The 15,700-nt window shown below is 29.8% G+C and overlaps 2 protein-coding genes across 3 annotated transcripts; one reads left to right on the forward strand and one right to left on the reverse strand.

The window, feature by feature from the left end:
- The first annotated feature begins 9,552 nt into the window (after positions 1–9,552).
- On the forward strand, positions 9,553–11,756 carry LOC110666917 (phosphatidylglycerophosphate phosphatase 1, chloroplastic/mitochondrial). 2 transcript variants are annotated; one of them, XR_002497217.2, is made up of 5 exons: positions 9,553–10,283; positions 10,387–10,464; positions 10,695–10,768; positions 10,858–10,961; positions 11,501–11,519. XR_002497217.2 is itself a non-coding variant. In XM_021827584.2 (5 exons), exons 1-5 carry the CDS (start codon positions 9,593–9,595, stop codon positions 11,615–11,617), a joined length of 1,068 nt encoding a protein of 355 aa, XP_021683276.2. In that variant the 5' UTR covers positions 9,553–9,592; the 3' UTR covers positions 11,618–11,756. The 2 variants fall into 2 exon arrangements, 1 of the variants encoding a protein (XP_021683276.2); XM_021827584.2 differs by having other exon boundaries at positions 10,854–10,961; positions 11,501–11,756.
- A 742-nt stretch (positions 11,757–12,498) lies between these two features.
- Positions 12,499–14,378, reverse strand: LOC110666989 (taxadiene 5-alpha hydroxylase). The gene is made up of 3 exons (XM_021827673.2): positions 13,415–14,378; positions 13,046–13,233; positions 12,499–12,870 (listed from the first exon to the last, which is right to left on the reverse strand). The coding sequence occupies exons 1-3, from the start codon at positions 14,376–14,378 to the stop codon at positions 12,571–12,573; spliced, it is 1,452 nt and encodes a 483-aa protein (XP_021683365.2). The 3' UTR covers positions 12,499–12,570.
- Positions 14,379–15,700: the final 1,322 nt, after the last annotated feature.

Genomic DNA, 15,700 nt, shown 5'->3' on the forward strand with positions numbered 1-15,700 from the left:
CTCCAAAGTTGCACTGTTCTATTGATCAATCTACTGTTGGAATTTGGCAAAACTTCCTTCATAGAAAATGTTCCTTATTGTCTTAAGTGTATTCTCATTTTTTGATCACCTCAATCGGAGTTTTGTAGCTCAAGTTATAGCCAAAATAAATTTACTGTTCACGTGCACTGTTCATACTGGTATTTTGGGTCTGGCAGATTTTTGGTCCAACTTTGTTAAGTAATTTGATCAAATTAAGTTCATAATTTGGTCTACCTTTCTTCATACAAAATGTTCTACTATGTCTTAGGTTTCCATCGATTCAAGAATCACCTAAATCCGAGTTTCCTAGAGAGAGTTATAGCCCTTCAAACATTACTGCTCAAATAGAATTCTGCAGAATCGCAGGTTTGGTAATTCAACTTTGCTCAATAATTTGAATGGGTTAATGGCCTAATTTGGGTTGGTATTCTTCATGAAAGTTTTAGGTCTATATCATATCTAATTGCTGGTAAAATTTCAGGTCATTTTGACCTTCCTAACTCGAGTTATGACCAAATGAACAGTTCATTTGGTCAGTTTGGTGCAGTGGCAGCCTGCTCTCATTTCACTTTGGTCAATTTGTTCACCAAGTTTTAGTCAGTTTTTGGCCATGGTTCCTTAATGAAAATTGTGCTATTTTATGTCTATTTTCATCTCCAATTGGTGGCATATCAATTGGGCTTGTAAAATTTGAGTTTTGGTCCTTCAAAGTGGGTTTGGTCATGCTGCCAGCAGCATGACCATTGGACCTACGAATTTGGTTTTCATTTTCACAATTTCCACACATCTCTTTTGGTCATTATTGACCATTTTTCATCTCACAATAGACCAAAGTCATCATTTAAGCATTTCTCCAAAATTTGGTTCACAAACCCTAGCCTTCAAACCCTAACTCATACATTTCATGCAATTAACTACATCCAATGGTTTTAATGCTAATCATTCAACTAAGTATGGTTCCTAAACTCATTCACACCCATTAAATTCATGCAATTCATACTCCCTTTAGGCTGGCTGAAAATTCACTAATAGTCCTTCCCCCATATTTTCACTTCATTTAATAAATTCTAAGCTCATTTTAGGTAATAAGCATGCACTTAAAATAGAAATTGAAGGTTAGAATACCAACCTTAGGTGAAGCCTCTAATCTTCACTTTTTGTTCCAACTTCACACTTTTTCTTTCCTCTATATTCTTCCTTTCTATACTTTTCAAGATGCAAGAATGAAGTTTTTAGGTGGGAGTTATGTTGATTGGGTGAGGAAAATAAGCTTAATGTAAGCTTAAGGAAAGATTTTTCATGGGAGCTTATGGAGGAGATGGGGCGGCAAACAAGGGAGAAGAAGAAGACTTTTCTATTTTTTTTTTTAATCTTATCCCCTCTTTGAAGACCAAAAATCCCAAATTAATAAAATAATTTAATTAATCTTTTATGACATCATTCATGATGTCATCACCTTTGACTTTTCTAACTTCTTTCTTTTTTTTTTCTTTTCTATTTATTTTTTTTCTACTAGTTCTTTAATTTAATTCTCGATTCCGAAATTTTCTTTTCTCCATTTTTATTTGACAGTTAGATCAGGAATCAGCTCTCAGGGTCAATTGACCAAATTGCCCCTCGCCGGTTCATCCCGGTTTGTAAATAATCCAATATTTCTTCCAACTCCCTAACCTAATTATTTGACTGGCTTAACAGTTCTTTTTCATGATTTTCTCTTTTCCACTGTGTCCATAAGGGTCCTAAGGACCGCAGCGTCACTTTTTATGGTTCGAAATTTGAGTTTAAAACGACTTCGCAGTCGTTCCCGAGGAGGTCACTCATCGCTGTGACTCTCGGCTCGTTTAACCTCTTATGTTCTGTTTTTCTTATTTATAGTTAACTAATTAAACATTACTAATTATTTGTGTTTATGGCTTCTCAAGTTGTCTTAAGTGTGGCCCTAATCCCATTAATTGTCCAGACCGACACCGGTCACCGGAATAGTAAAATATACCAGGCTATACCAATAGGGGTGTTACATTTAGGACTTCCTCCAAGATTGGTTTATATCGGAACACTCACGGCGCCTACTAATAGTTGCCTTATGGGTCTCCTGTTGTTACTCCATGGCCTTGATCTTAAGATTTCTATTGGTTCTTGCCAGAGGTGGCCACGATCTGGTTCGGAATCGGAATCAAACCGAACCCAGACTGGTCAAACTAGGACCGAAACTTGTCAAAATCAAACCTAAATCATTCCTCCATAGTTTGGTTCAGGTTCAAGATATTGTGAAACTGTTAAACCATCAATTCAATTTGATTTGAAATCATTGGTTTGAAACTGAATCGAATCGGTAGTTCGATTAAAACCTGCACAGTGCACACTGCAGCCCAGGGCCTCACTTACTCCTACCTCCCGCGCAGGCCCAACAGCCGGATAAATTTTAACAACTGTCCCTGAACTTATCTAATTGTAATATTACAGCTTTTCAACTTAAAAATGTAACATAAAACCCTATTAACTTTCAAATTTTGCACAGTAAAATCTCTCTAACTTCCAATTACCAATTTTTCAGTTAGACGCTGACCTGGACAGTTTCGACATGGAGCTTAGTAAGTATTTCTCTTTTTTCTCTCAAGCCATGTGTAAATTGAATCATACTTCTCTCTATAGACAAAATAATTTTTCATGCGTAAAGAGAATAATTTTACACTTTGCATAATAGAGGAGAGAGAAATGTTGACTAAGACCATGCACGAGCTATTCATATCAATTTCTAACTAAAAAACAGCAATTGAAAGTCAAAGAGATTTTACTATACAAAATTTGAAAACTTATGAGGTTTTATGTTAAATTTTAAAGTTAAAGGACTGTAGTATTACAATTATATAAGTTCAGGGATAGATATTGAAATTTATCTCCCAGCAGCCTACCCCTGCACTGTACTATGCAAAATGTCCATCATAAGTCATTTCTTTTTTTAAAAAAAAAAAAATTATAATCATTTATTAAGTTTCAAATTCAATGGTTTTCATTTTTTTTTTAATTTCAAACGGTAAATATTTTTACCGTTACAATTTTTTTATTTTAATTGTAAAATTACCCTTTAGTCCCTAAAACAATAAAAAAAATAGTTAATTTTTAGGGATAAATTTGGAAATAACAAATTTATAAAAACTCTATAAATATCCTAACTCATCTCCTTAATTCATTTACACAACTCTTAAATTCTCTCAAATCTCTCTAATTCTCTACACAATTATTCTCAAATCTCTCTTTAATTCTCAATATTTTCTAAATTTTTATACTTTATTTTTTTATGCACTCGTAAAAGTTTTCATTGCCCCATTATTTTACTCAATAACTCTATTATTATTTTTTTTATGCTATCATTAAAATTTAATATTTTCTTTATTAATCTATTTTTTTATATCCTCATAAAAATTTCTACTATCTCTACTTTTTCATTTAATATTCTACACTATTTTTTTTATTTTCAAATTTCTAATATCTTTTTTTTTTTTTATCTTCTACACTTTTTTTTTTCAAATTTCTAGTACCTTCTATTTTTTTTGTTATCTTCTACACTAATTTTTTTTTTTTATTTTCAAATTTCATCATAGTATCATACCATCTTTTTTTTTTTCGAGAAAATAGCAAGTAGTAGATTTGGAAGTTTATCAACTAGCAAGGGGAAAAGTAAGGTTGGTGAATCAACATAGCCAAATCCAAATGAGTTTACTGCTGTTAATTTAAACAACATAATTGAGTAAATTGGGAATGATGATAATGATGTTAAAGTTCAAGAGTTATTCCACCATACTCAAGAAAACTAAAATCAACAAGCTGAGAAAGATGAGACAAAAAAAGTACTCACGTCTAATATTTTCAAAGTCCACTTTACAAAAAAAAAAAAAAAGATCTGAAAATATATTTGATGTAATTTATAACTACTGTGGCCAAGTCTACAAGTTTAAAATAGGAGGTGGATATGACTAATTTAAGAGACATTTGGAGCAAAAGCATCCGATCAAAATTGGGTATAATAAGTCTCAAACTCAAATATTCGAGTACACAAATTCTAAATCTCAATTTTTATTTTAATATTCTGATCAGAAAAATAAAGAGGAATTAGCAAAAATTATTTGTGTTGAGTATTTATCATTTAATTTTGGTGAAAAACTTAGTTTTATTAATTATTGTCAAAATGCTTTAAATCATAATGCAAAATGTATTTCTATAAATACTTCAAAACGGAATGTTTTTTCTTTATTTAGAAAAGGAAAAAAAGAATTATAAGAAATTTTTTTAAATATGAGTGCACGAGTTTCTATTTTTAATGATATTTGGAGTGATTATTGGCAAATACATTCATATATGGGTGTAACATGCTATTAGATTAGTGATGATTAGATTATGCAAAAAAGAATAACTGCATTTCGTATTTTTAATGAGAGACATACTGCTGATAATATTTATAAGATGATTAAAAATATTTTAAAAGAATATATATTAGTTTATAAAATTTTTTCAATTAGTTTTGATAATGCTGCTGCAAATTCTGTATCAATTAGTGACCTTAAAAAAAATTGCCAACTTAATTTTGGGGAAAAATTTTTTAATATTAGGTGTGCATGTCATGTATTAAATTTGTGTGTGCAACATGGTTTAAGAACCCTTGATGAATTTATTTCTCCCATCAAAAAAAGTAATTTCATTTTTATGGGGACATCTCAAATTATGAAAGAATAGTCTAAATTTTATAAAATAAATAATAGAATACTAAAAAGATTTCTAAGAGATGTTCCCACTCGTTAGAATTCAACATATGAATTACTAAACGAGTCATTTGGATATAGAGATTTATTATACACATTTATTAGCAATAATGTGCCACAAGTTCAACTATATCCATAAAATTGGGACATTTGTACAAAACTTTTGGATATTTTAAAAGTTTTTAATGATGCTACATATACATTGAGTGGTGTTTATTATCCTACATCTCGTTTATTTATGATTGAATGTATTAATATTGTTGGTGCATCGCAAGATCATGAAAATTATGTTAATTTAAAAGATTGTATTTCTAATATGAATAAAAAATGGTTGAATTATTTAAAAAATATTCCTCCACTTTATCTTGTTGCTTGTGTTTTTTTATCCTAGATGTAAATTAGATGGTTTAAATGATTATTTGTCTCTTTATTATTCATGTTTAAATCTTGATGATGAGATTGATTTTGATGTTCATGCAATAATTATTAACATCAGAAAATTAATTTTAGATTTATATAGTGAATTTTGTTCTTTTTGCCAATAATTAGTTTTCCAATCTCAGCCTTCTAGTCAAGTTCAGAATGAGTCATCCTCTAAAATAAGCATGGGTGATCGTGCCTTATTACAAAGGCAAAAAAGGCCTAGAGAATCCCTTAGCAATAATTCTAAATTTGACATTTCTTTAACCATTATTTTCGAGTTTGGTGATAGTAGTAAAGATAAAGAATTTCCAGTACTTGATTGGTGGCGTCGACACACAAATACTTTTCCCACCCTTGTTCTAATTGCTAAACAAATTTTAGCAGCACCAGTCTCCATAGTTGTAGTTGAACAAGCTTTTAATGCAGGGGATAGTATATTAGATGAGACACAATCCAATATGATTCCTGAATCATTAGAAGCTCAAATTTATTTGGATAATTGGACTAGGGCAGCCTTAAGGCAATAATAGATCACACGTGAAGGAAATGAAGATTTATATGACATAGGAACCGATGGAAAAATAACGGGATTTAGCTATTGTGGAAGTGATTAGGGTAAGGGGGTTATCTAACTCTAAATAGAAGGTAAGAGAACTACGTGGGCTTTGATTCCTCTAAACCCTAAGAGGATACGTAGGCAACTTAATTTCTACAAAATTAAGTTCAAGGCCTTCTTCTTTTTTTTTTAACTAAAATTAATTTAATCTCTTTTCATTTCTATAATTTTTTTTAAATTAAGTCTACACATTTCTTATTAATTTTTATTACAAACACAAATAATATCATTTTCTTTTTTTCTTTTTTTTTGACATATTTATTTTACTAATTTTTTTCTCTCATTTTTTTGATCAAATCGTCCTAAACCATCCCTTGAACCTCCCCAAACCGCCTTTTGAACCGCTTCAAACCGCTCAACTATAAATCTCCTATTAAACCGTTTCAAACCGAGACTCGAACCGAAATCGACGGTTCATGAACCGCTCCTCAAATCATTCCTTAGCGGTTCAGGTTTAATATTTCTCTGAACCTAAACCGGCGGTTCAAGAACCATAATCGACTGTTCCTGAACCGTGTACATCCCACTTCTTTGTTTGGGAGGGCTTCCTTGGCTGAGCTTACCCTTCTTAGCTTGTTCTTCATTTAGCTTTTGCCTGGCGTGGTGGCTAGCTGTTTATTTATTTCAATATCACTTACTTTATAATGCAACTAGACGAATGCTACCATTTTAATTGGTAAATGGTACGTAGTGAATTGGATAACATAAAATATTTTTTAATTTTTTTTAATATTATTCTAAATTAATGTCATTAAAAAAATAATTTGAAAATTTATTTTGCTATTTTAATTTTTTTATTGTTAAAATATATTAAATTTAAGATAAAATTAAAAACTTTTCACAAATATTTTAAATATTATTTTTCCGGATAACAATTTAAATAAAGTCTAAATTATTTTATCACATTATTCATGACAAGCTTCTCAATTATGGGTTTAATTCATTATTAATCAACTTTTGCTTAAAGCACTAATAATATGGAAATGGATTAAATTCTTAGAGCTAAAGTTGAAGAATTTACTTGGTAGTGCAACTCTTCGGTGGCTGTCTTGTTGAAGTGTGTGAAGCAAACTTCTCCAGTTGCATGGTTGTTGTTGCCCTTCGGTTTTAGGGGGTGTTTGTTTTACCTGTTGGGTTCAGTTGATTGCTGATAGACAGTCAAATAGGTAAATTGTGGTGTTTGGCAAGCTTAAAAAAATAGGCGATAGTGATAAATCGATATGATACCCATCACCGATTGTATCAACTCTATTTTAGAGTTGTTTCTCATCGATAATGATCCTGTTTTATTTTTTATTTTGACAATATTATCCTTTTTTATTTAACTTGAAAATTAATATTATTAATATTTTTATTTTTTTATTTATAATTTTAATATTTTAATTAATGTATTTCAACTTTGTTAAAATATTTTTTATTAATAACATAAAATATAAAATATTTATTTATATCCAAAAACTTAAAATTAATTATAAATTTTTCTATTAACAATAATAATTATTTTATTATTTTATCTATATTTTTAAAATTATTTAATTATCTTTAAAAAATAATTTATTTCTTATTTCAATAATAAAATAAATGATATAATATAAAAGATTAATAATTATATATTTATTTAAATAATATAATATATTAATTTAATAATTATATATTTAATTTAATAATAAAATAAATAATATAATGTAATAAATTTATAATTTTATATTTATTTAAATAATAAAATAAATTATATGATATATACCCTTATTAGTCATTTCACATATTAACAGCAACAGCTAAATATAATTTTACCAAACACTTAATATAGAACAGCTATCATCAGCTATCAGCTAACAATAACAGCTATCAGCTAATATCTATCAGTTGTATTCAACAGTTAATCCAAACAGGCCCTTAGTATAAATTGGTCGGTTTGGCGGATTTGATAAATATATTTTATCAAATCAAATTGAAAAGTCGATTTTAATGATATTTAAATTAAAATTAATAAATTAAATTATAAAACTATGTATATTCAGTTTTTATGTTAAATAGATTATATTTGATTTGAATAATTTTTACTTATTTTAATACTTTTTTAGTTTTTATAATTTAGTTCTTGTTAAACATTTTTCACATATATATTATAATACATTAATTAAAAAAAATATTAATTTAATATATATTATTCAATAAAAATAAATAAAAATAAAAGATGAAATAAAGTTATTTATGTATTTTTTTATATATTTATTTTCAGTTTGGATTTAATTTTTATTAGGTCAATTCTAAATTTAAATTTAAAATTTGATTTATAATTATTTTTAAACTATAATTAATATTTAAATATATAAAATTAATAATTTTAATTTAAATTTATTCAGGATAGTCGTGTTTGTATGTTTTTTTTACACCCCTCACTGTTACACTAGCTAGGGCTAAGTTTGTATGGCTTGGGTTCGCTTTGTGGCTAGATATGGGCTTTTGTACTAGGATCCTTTTTCTTTATGGACATGAGTTGTATTGCTCCTTTGCTTTCAGGCCTTGGGCCTTGTATTTCAATATCCATCTAATGAATTAACCCTTTCCTTAGGGGATAATAAAAATAAATAAAAATAAAAAACTAATAACATAATGTTCAATATCATGAGATTTTTTTTAAGAACGTTTAATTAACCAAACTTATTGTTGGATTACAATAATTAAAAATCTTTAACCCTTTTTTTAGTAGCAAAAATCCTTAACCTTAATCGGCTTTTTATGAGTTGAGAATAAAAAAATGGTAAATTACGATTTAATTTTTTTAGTTAAATCTATAATTTAATTTTTATAATTTTAAAATTAAATAATTATTTTTTTAATATTTTAATAAATTTATAAATTAATTTTTATAATTAGAATTTTAGTTAAATTATTGTTAATTTTAACAAAAATGACTAAAATTCTCTTAACTCTATTTTTAATTTAAAAATAATTTTATTCATGAAATTATATTTTATTAACAGTTTAATCTCTAAGATTTGGTTAAACCTACAACTAGGTCCTATAGTTTTAAAATCAAGTAATTTAATCATTGGCATTAAAGTAAACCTACGTGTTAATATCTGCTATTAGGATTATTATTAATTCTCCGTTAGATTTAATAAAAATGATCAACATATCTTTAACTCTATTTTTATTCAAAAATAACTTAATTTTTTAAAATTTATCTTATTAATAATTTACATTCATATTCATATTTTATTTTTCCTCTTTTTACAAATAACAATATAATATAATATATGAAAATATTGTGAATTGATAAATATATATAATTATTTATATATTATTAAAATAATAATGAAATAAATAAAAATTTACAAAATTATAAATACATAGTTGTAAATAATTATAATATTTAAGGATAAATTTATAAAATATATTGATTATTTTATAATTAATTAAAATTTTTAAGGAGTTTAAAGTAATTAATTCGTATTTTAATAATTATAATTTAAATTTAAAATTTTTAATTTAATAGAATTCATATTTTCAAAATATAAAAATTAAATTTTTAATAAAATAAATTTTAAAATTAAATTATTAATAAAATAAAACATAAGATATTAAATTATTTTCTGATTGAAGATAGAATTTATTTTGATATTTTTATTAGAATAAAGAGTAAATTAATTAAAATTTTAACAATAAAATTAATTTATAGATTTATGAAGATATTAAAAATTAAATTATTTAATTTTTAACTGAAAAATATTATTAAAAACCCCGAAACCAAATGGGATAGAAAACGGAAATGCTTTGCGCTAATGTCGCTCCCTTGCCCAACTACAGTTGCCCCATCCCAGCTTCTCCTCACATCCTTCCCTGTCGTTCCCATCACAGACTAAAATCTAATTCTGTTTCCCTTCCTAAATCCCGCAGTCACTCCAAAAACATCTCTTCCCTCACTCTCCTTACCGCAAGCAATTGCAATCACAAAGACCAAGACAATCACCATACCAGCAAAAGCACAAGCTACTCACATCCAAGATACAGTCTTTCTTTATTTGATCAATTCCGATCTTTCATTGACAGTAACTCCATCACTGACCAAAACCCAAAAACCCGAAACCAAGAACAAGGAGAGAAAAAGGAAGAAAAACAAGATTCCCGTATCAAGAAACCCAAACGACTTTTCACAAACATGTGGTGGGTAGATTTGAAAGCGGCGTTGGGCCAACGAATCAACGTTGAAGGGATTGTTTCTTCGATGGCAGTGTTGGTTAAAGAGCAGCATTTGGCTCTCCCGCACGTAGCAGTGCGTGATATAAGGTACATTGATTGGGCAGAGCTGCATAAAAGAGGTTTTAAGGGTGTTGTCTTTGATAAGGATAATACAATCACAGTGCCTTACACTTTGACACTGTGGGGTCCTCTTGGTTTATCGATAGAGCAGTGTAAATCGGTTTTTGGCAATGATCTGGCTGTGTTTAGTAACTCAGCTGGTAATTTTGGCAGGCCCTTTTGTAATGTTATCTTGTTATTGTTGCTGGTGATTCTTTCAATTGATAATTTATTGCGTTGTGTGTTATTGGCTTGATGAGTTAGGCCTATACGAGTATGATCATGATGGTTCCAAAGCCAGGGCACTCGAGAAGGCAATTGGGATCAAAGTCATAAGGCATAGTATGTTTTTCGTTGCCTATTTAAGCTCTTATCCTGAAGCAAAACTTTATACTTATACGCTTCATAGTTTGATTCATTATCAAAACCATAAAACTGCTTGAGATTCCGTATGACTAATTTATTCATCTTTTTCTTGGTAAACATGCCAAAACTACTACTTTCGATGCCCCAAAGTGCCTAATTTATGTAATATTGATGCGTGTTCACTCATTTCTTCTCATTAAACTTAGGGGTTAAGAAACCAGCTGGAACAGCTGAAGAAATCGAACAGCACTTTGGGTGTAAATCATCGGAACTTATCATGGTATGCTTGTACATTCTGAAATTCTTAAGTAGTCGGCATGGTTTGAGTTTATTTTAGATGGATTATAAAATTTTGTTTGTGGCAGGTAGGTGATCGACCCTTCACAGATGTCGTTTATGGAAACCGGAATGGCTTTTTGACCATATTAACAGAGCCATTGAGTGTTGCTGAGGAGCCATTCATCGTTAGGCAGGTTGGTCTTTTCCTCTTTCATGCATAAATGTCGAATTTTTTTTTCCATATTTCTTGACAATTGTGATGAACCAAGCTGCTATATTACTTACTGCATCTCAACTGATTAAAGGAATTTTAGCAGGAGCACTAATTAATAACTTAAAATGCCCAAATTTAGTGTCTTTGACTGGGGATTTGTTCACATTGTTTCTCAAGATAATATTCAGTATATATCTACATTTAGTTCTTTAATGAACTTACATAACTACCAAATATAATATTTATATTTCTTTGTTTCAGTTTTCTTGGTCATTAGGCCTTTTTTAATGTTTGATTTTGCATCCATTATTAGCACTGAAAGTTCTCTTAAGCTGCCATGGAAAATAAAATAAAGTTTATGAATGTTGAAAAGATAGTAGTAACTTACGATGAGAGTTTATTTATGTTTAGAGTGACCTATGTTTATTTAAATTCTTGAAATGTATATAGGACTAGTCAATTACTGGGAAAAACCATACTGGGAACTTTGGGTTGATGGTGATTGCAAAATGTTCACAGGTGAGGAAACTAGAAGTGTCACTCACCAACTATTGGTTTCGAAGAGGATTGAAGCCAATTAGTCACAGTCTACTGATAGATGCTGAGCAATGCATAAAAGATCCGCCACCTTTGTAAAAAAGTCGATATATGCAACATTACAATTGTAGCAGCTAATTTTTTTGAATGAGTCATGTCTTATATATTTGTTTCTTTTATTTGTTGTTATAAAATTTTTAAGATTGACAGCAATCTTAATATGAAATCCAATTTTGTATTGACGGAGTACCTATTCTGATAGAATGACAATGTTTCTTCATGTAATGATTGATAGTACAATCGACCCTGCACTATGTAGCACAGATTCATTGCTCCTTTGAAAAGTCACTCATATATATCTTATGCAGTTTCATTGTTGTTATCATTATTTTAAATTGTCATTACATTGAAAGATTTACTTGCAGAGTAAGAAGAAATGATTGTCTCTGAATTTTCTTGTAAATCGACAGTTAGGATCTAAATGTTTAATCCATGAAAATGAGGAAGTATTTTATACATAAAGAAGTTTGACATGTTCTATTTTGTACTTTAGGAGGTGGTTTTGTGAAAGAACACATTTGGGTAAACCTGTTTCTAACCTATACAGATTTCAATGCTGCAGTTGAGCTTTCCATATTTGAAACCCTAATTGTCAATCTATACCAGGCAAGTGCGAAAAGAAAGTATAATCCCTGTGAATTCAGGTGTGAATTTATCTTCTGTAGAAATGAGATTTGATCTGTTTAGTTTAGAATGGTACTGTTAGTAGTATTATCAAATAAATTTTAAAGAAAGAAGCTGAAGATCTGGTTTAATTAATAATAATAATAAAGTTATTATTATTATTATGCTAGTAAAAGAAAAGAATGGAATACTCTTAGCCTCATCCAATATGGATTGAATTCTAAAAATTCATGAAATCAATCATCTGATTCTTTTATTCCACGGACTTCAACGATCCTGTTTGTTTTGTATGCAAATTGAATTCATTTATTCATTTTTGAAGGATTTCAACGATTGGTTCTGATAATTATTACGAGGGATTCTCTCATTTATACTCTAGACTTAGGAGAGAGTTTGATAGGCATTCCATGGGAAGGGAAAGGGAGAGGATCCATGGTGATTTGCTCATCAGGATAGATCAATGACCAGTCATAACGTGTGACCACATAGTGCACAAAAATGAGGATGTTGAGCTTGGCTAGTTGGTATCCTGCACAGAGTCTTGGTCCTCCTCCGAAGGGAATGTACACATATGGTGGAATCGTCTCTTCAAACCTACTTGGATTGAATTTTAGTGGATCCTCGAAACACTCTTCATTGTAGTGTGTCCCATGTGTTGTCCACAGCACCTGCACCAAATCACAATTATTTTCTATTTAAGCAACTTGAATAACAAATTGAACCGATTAATTTCTTAAAATTGAAAATCTTCAGGCAGAAATTTATGAATTTCATCTTCATCCAAGCAATCCAAAAGAAGGAAAGAGGCAAACAGTAAAATACACAGATAGAGGAGAGGAGAACCTTCCATCCTCTAGGAATAATGAATCCTTCAAATTCAATGTCGACAATTGCTTTTCTGAAGGAGCCAAAGATGGGAGGGAAAAGCCTCATGCTTTCACGTGCCACTTGCCAAGTATATTTCATCTTCCTGGTGTCTTCCAATGTTAGAATGTCGCCCTCTGTTTTCTGCTTCATTATCTCAATGTGCTCTGCCCACAACAATTGCATTTTTCATTGTATGCTTTGAACAATACAAATGGATGTTTACACAATATTTTTACTAAAATAAATTATTTCACATCTCTTGTAAATCAAAGAACTTCATCACATTTACATCAAACGTTTATAGAATCAGGTTAGGATATGTTATAAGTGATAAGAAAGGATTACCTCGAAGGAGGAGAGTGTGGCAGTCTGGATGCTGGGCTATCATTTTGAAAGTCATGGCAATCGCAAAAGAGGTTGTATCATGAGCCGCAAATACTAGTAAAACCACATTATCTATAACCTCTTCTTCTGTGATCTCCCCTCTAATCATCCCGCCAAGTAAATGAGAAAGCAAAGTTCCTTCCTCCTCCCCTCCTTCCCTTCCTTCTTCCATCTTCTTCTTCTTCTCCCACACTATCTTTACCAACATCTTTTCCACTTCCTTCCTTGCCTTCTTCGCTTTACTAAACCTAGACCCAGGAAATGCAAGCGGTGGTGCAAACACCCCATCCAAAATTCTCTCAAAAGTACTAAAAGTTCCAGACTCAACTTTGATCCCTAACAAGCACTCGAAAACTATAGTAAATGTCAACACTTTGGTAGAATGGTAAAGGCTGATTCTATCTATGCTATTATTCCAATATTTCTCTAGGTGCAGCTCAACTGACTTGCATATTTTTGGTACTAAAACCTCAAGCCCTGCAGAGCTAAGAGTATTGCCTATTAGTCCACGGAGGCAACGGTGCTGGTCTCCTTGCTTTTCCATGATGGAGTTGCTGCCCATGAGCTGAACAGAGGTCGTAGGCCATGAGCTTATCACCAACTTGAACTCATTTGACAAGAAAAACCTGTTGGCTTCAGCTCCATTGACTATAATTGTTGGAGAACCCATCAGCCTTGTTTTGAATATCTTCCCATATTTTGCCATTCGAGGTTGAACAAACTCCTCGAACATTCGGTTCTTGCGTTGGGCTTTGAAGAACTCCATTGTTTCGCCAATCCAAGGAAGTCCCATTTCACCAGGCGGCAGTTTCTTCTTGTTCTTGTTATGACCCCTCTTGTGTGTCAAGAGAATAGCAGATAGGATCGCTGCAGCGAAACAAAAGAAAGCCCAAGACGTGGAATTACTGAAGATTTCCATTGCCATTATAATTGTTTTTGAAGGCGCGTATGAGCTAGTGTGAGCAACTTAAGACCCAAAACCCAGAATTTATAGTTTCTTATCATCAGTTGGAGCTAATGATTACAACAATGAGAATCAGTCAAGCCCATTTGATTTTCTGGAAAGTCAACCAATTAATAAACCGCCATAACCGTCCCATCATATTATAATATTTACTTTTGCTTGACTTTTTTTTTTTCTTTCAAATACTTAACTTAAGAGATGAAGGCTCCAACTCGATGAATCTGCTAAGGAAGAATTTGTCTTTTCTTATTCCCATATATTATAAATTTAAAGTGTAAAATATATGATAAAATTTATTTATTAAATATATAAAATTTATCTATTTATATATTAATTTATAAATAAAAAATTTTTAATAAATAATATATTTTTAATTATTGAATCAAGTCAGATATTTCAATCTCTTATTTATTAATATATCAAAAGTTTTTACTTTAATTATGAGAATTATGAAATAGGGAGATGATTTAACATATTAAATATTAAAAATGAATATGTATTTTTTTGTATTTACATATTTATTAATTAAATTTCTTATAAATAGTGCTCTTTGCACTAAATAATTTTTGGTAAGGAGAGGGCTATTTCTATAATGTTAATTGTGCAGTTATGGTGTACTAAACCTCCCTAAAAAAAAAATTAAAACGTAATCTCATGTGAACCTTAATTTTATTCTTTGATCTTGAAGAATGCATGCCAATGGCCACCTATGAGAATCTGTCTTGTTGTTCGAGCTATTAATTATAGCACAGTATCCCTGAAAATCAGGCAGGTCCAACAATTAAATCCTTCTTTAGCAAGTAAAAAATCATGAAAAAAAGGGAAAATCATATAATTTTTTATATATAATTTAAAGTCACGTGTTCTTTAGCAAAATACAAACCCTGAATTAACCATGAAAGGTAAAATCTAATACATGCTTCACCGATTGAATTTTATTAATTTATATTATTTTTCAAGTGCAGTAATAATATCAAAATAAATTATAAAAATTTTAATATACTTTCTATACCGAAGATCACAGGAGGGAGCAGAACTTTTATTCTAGAACATGAGGTGTTCATAGTAAATAAAATGAGAGATAGAACACGTACGATGAGTATCATGAAAGATTGAAAAAGATTTATTAACCCATTATATATTTTTTGAAACTTGAAATGAAAGATAGGCCATGGATTTTCTATTAGTTTTAGTGTAAATTACTCAATATTATGTGATAAATCAGCAGATTGAATGTTGAATATGGGGTCGTTTCATACGCGTAAAATTAAAATAAAAATAAA

The sequence above is a fragment of the Hevea brasiliensis genome, chromosome 16, assembly GCF_030052815.1.
Source record: "Hevea brasiliensis isolate MT/VB/25A 57/8 chromosome 16, ASM3005281v1, whole genome shotgun sequence".
In the NCBI taxonomy this organism is placed as follows: domain Eukaryota; kingdom Viridiplantae; phylum Streptophyta; class Magnoliopsida; order Malpighiales; family Euphorbiaceae; genus Hevea; species Hevea brasiliensis.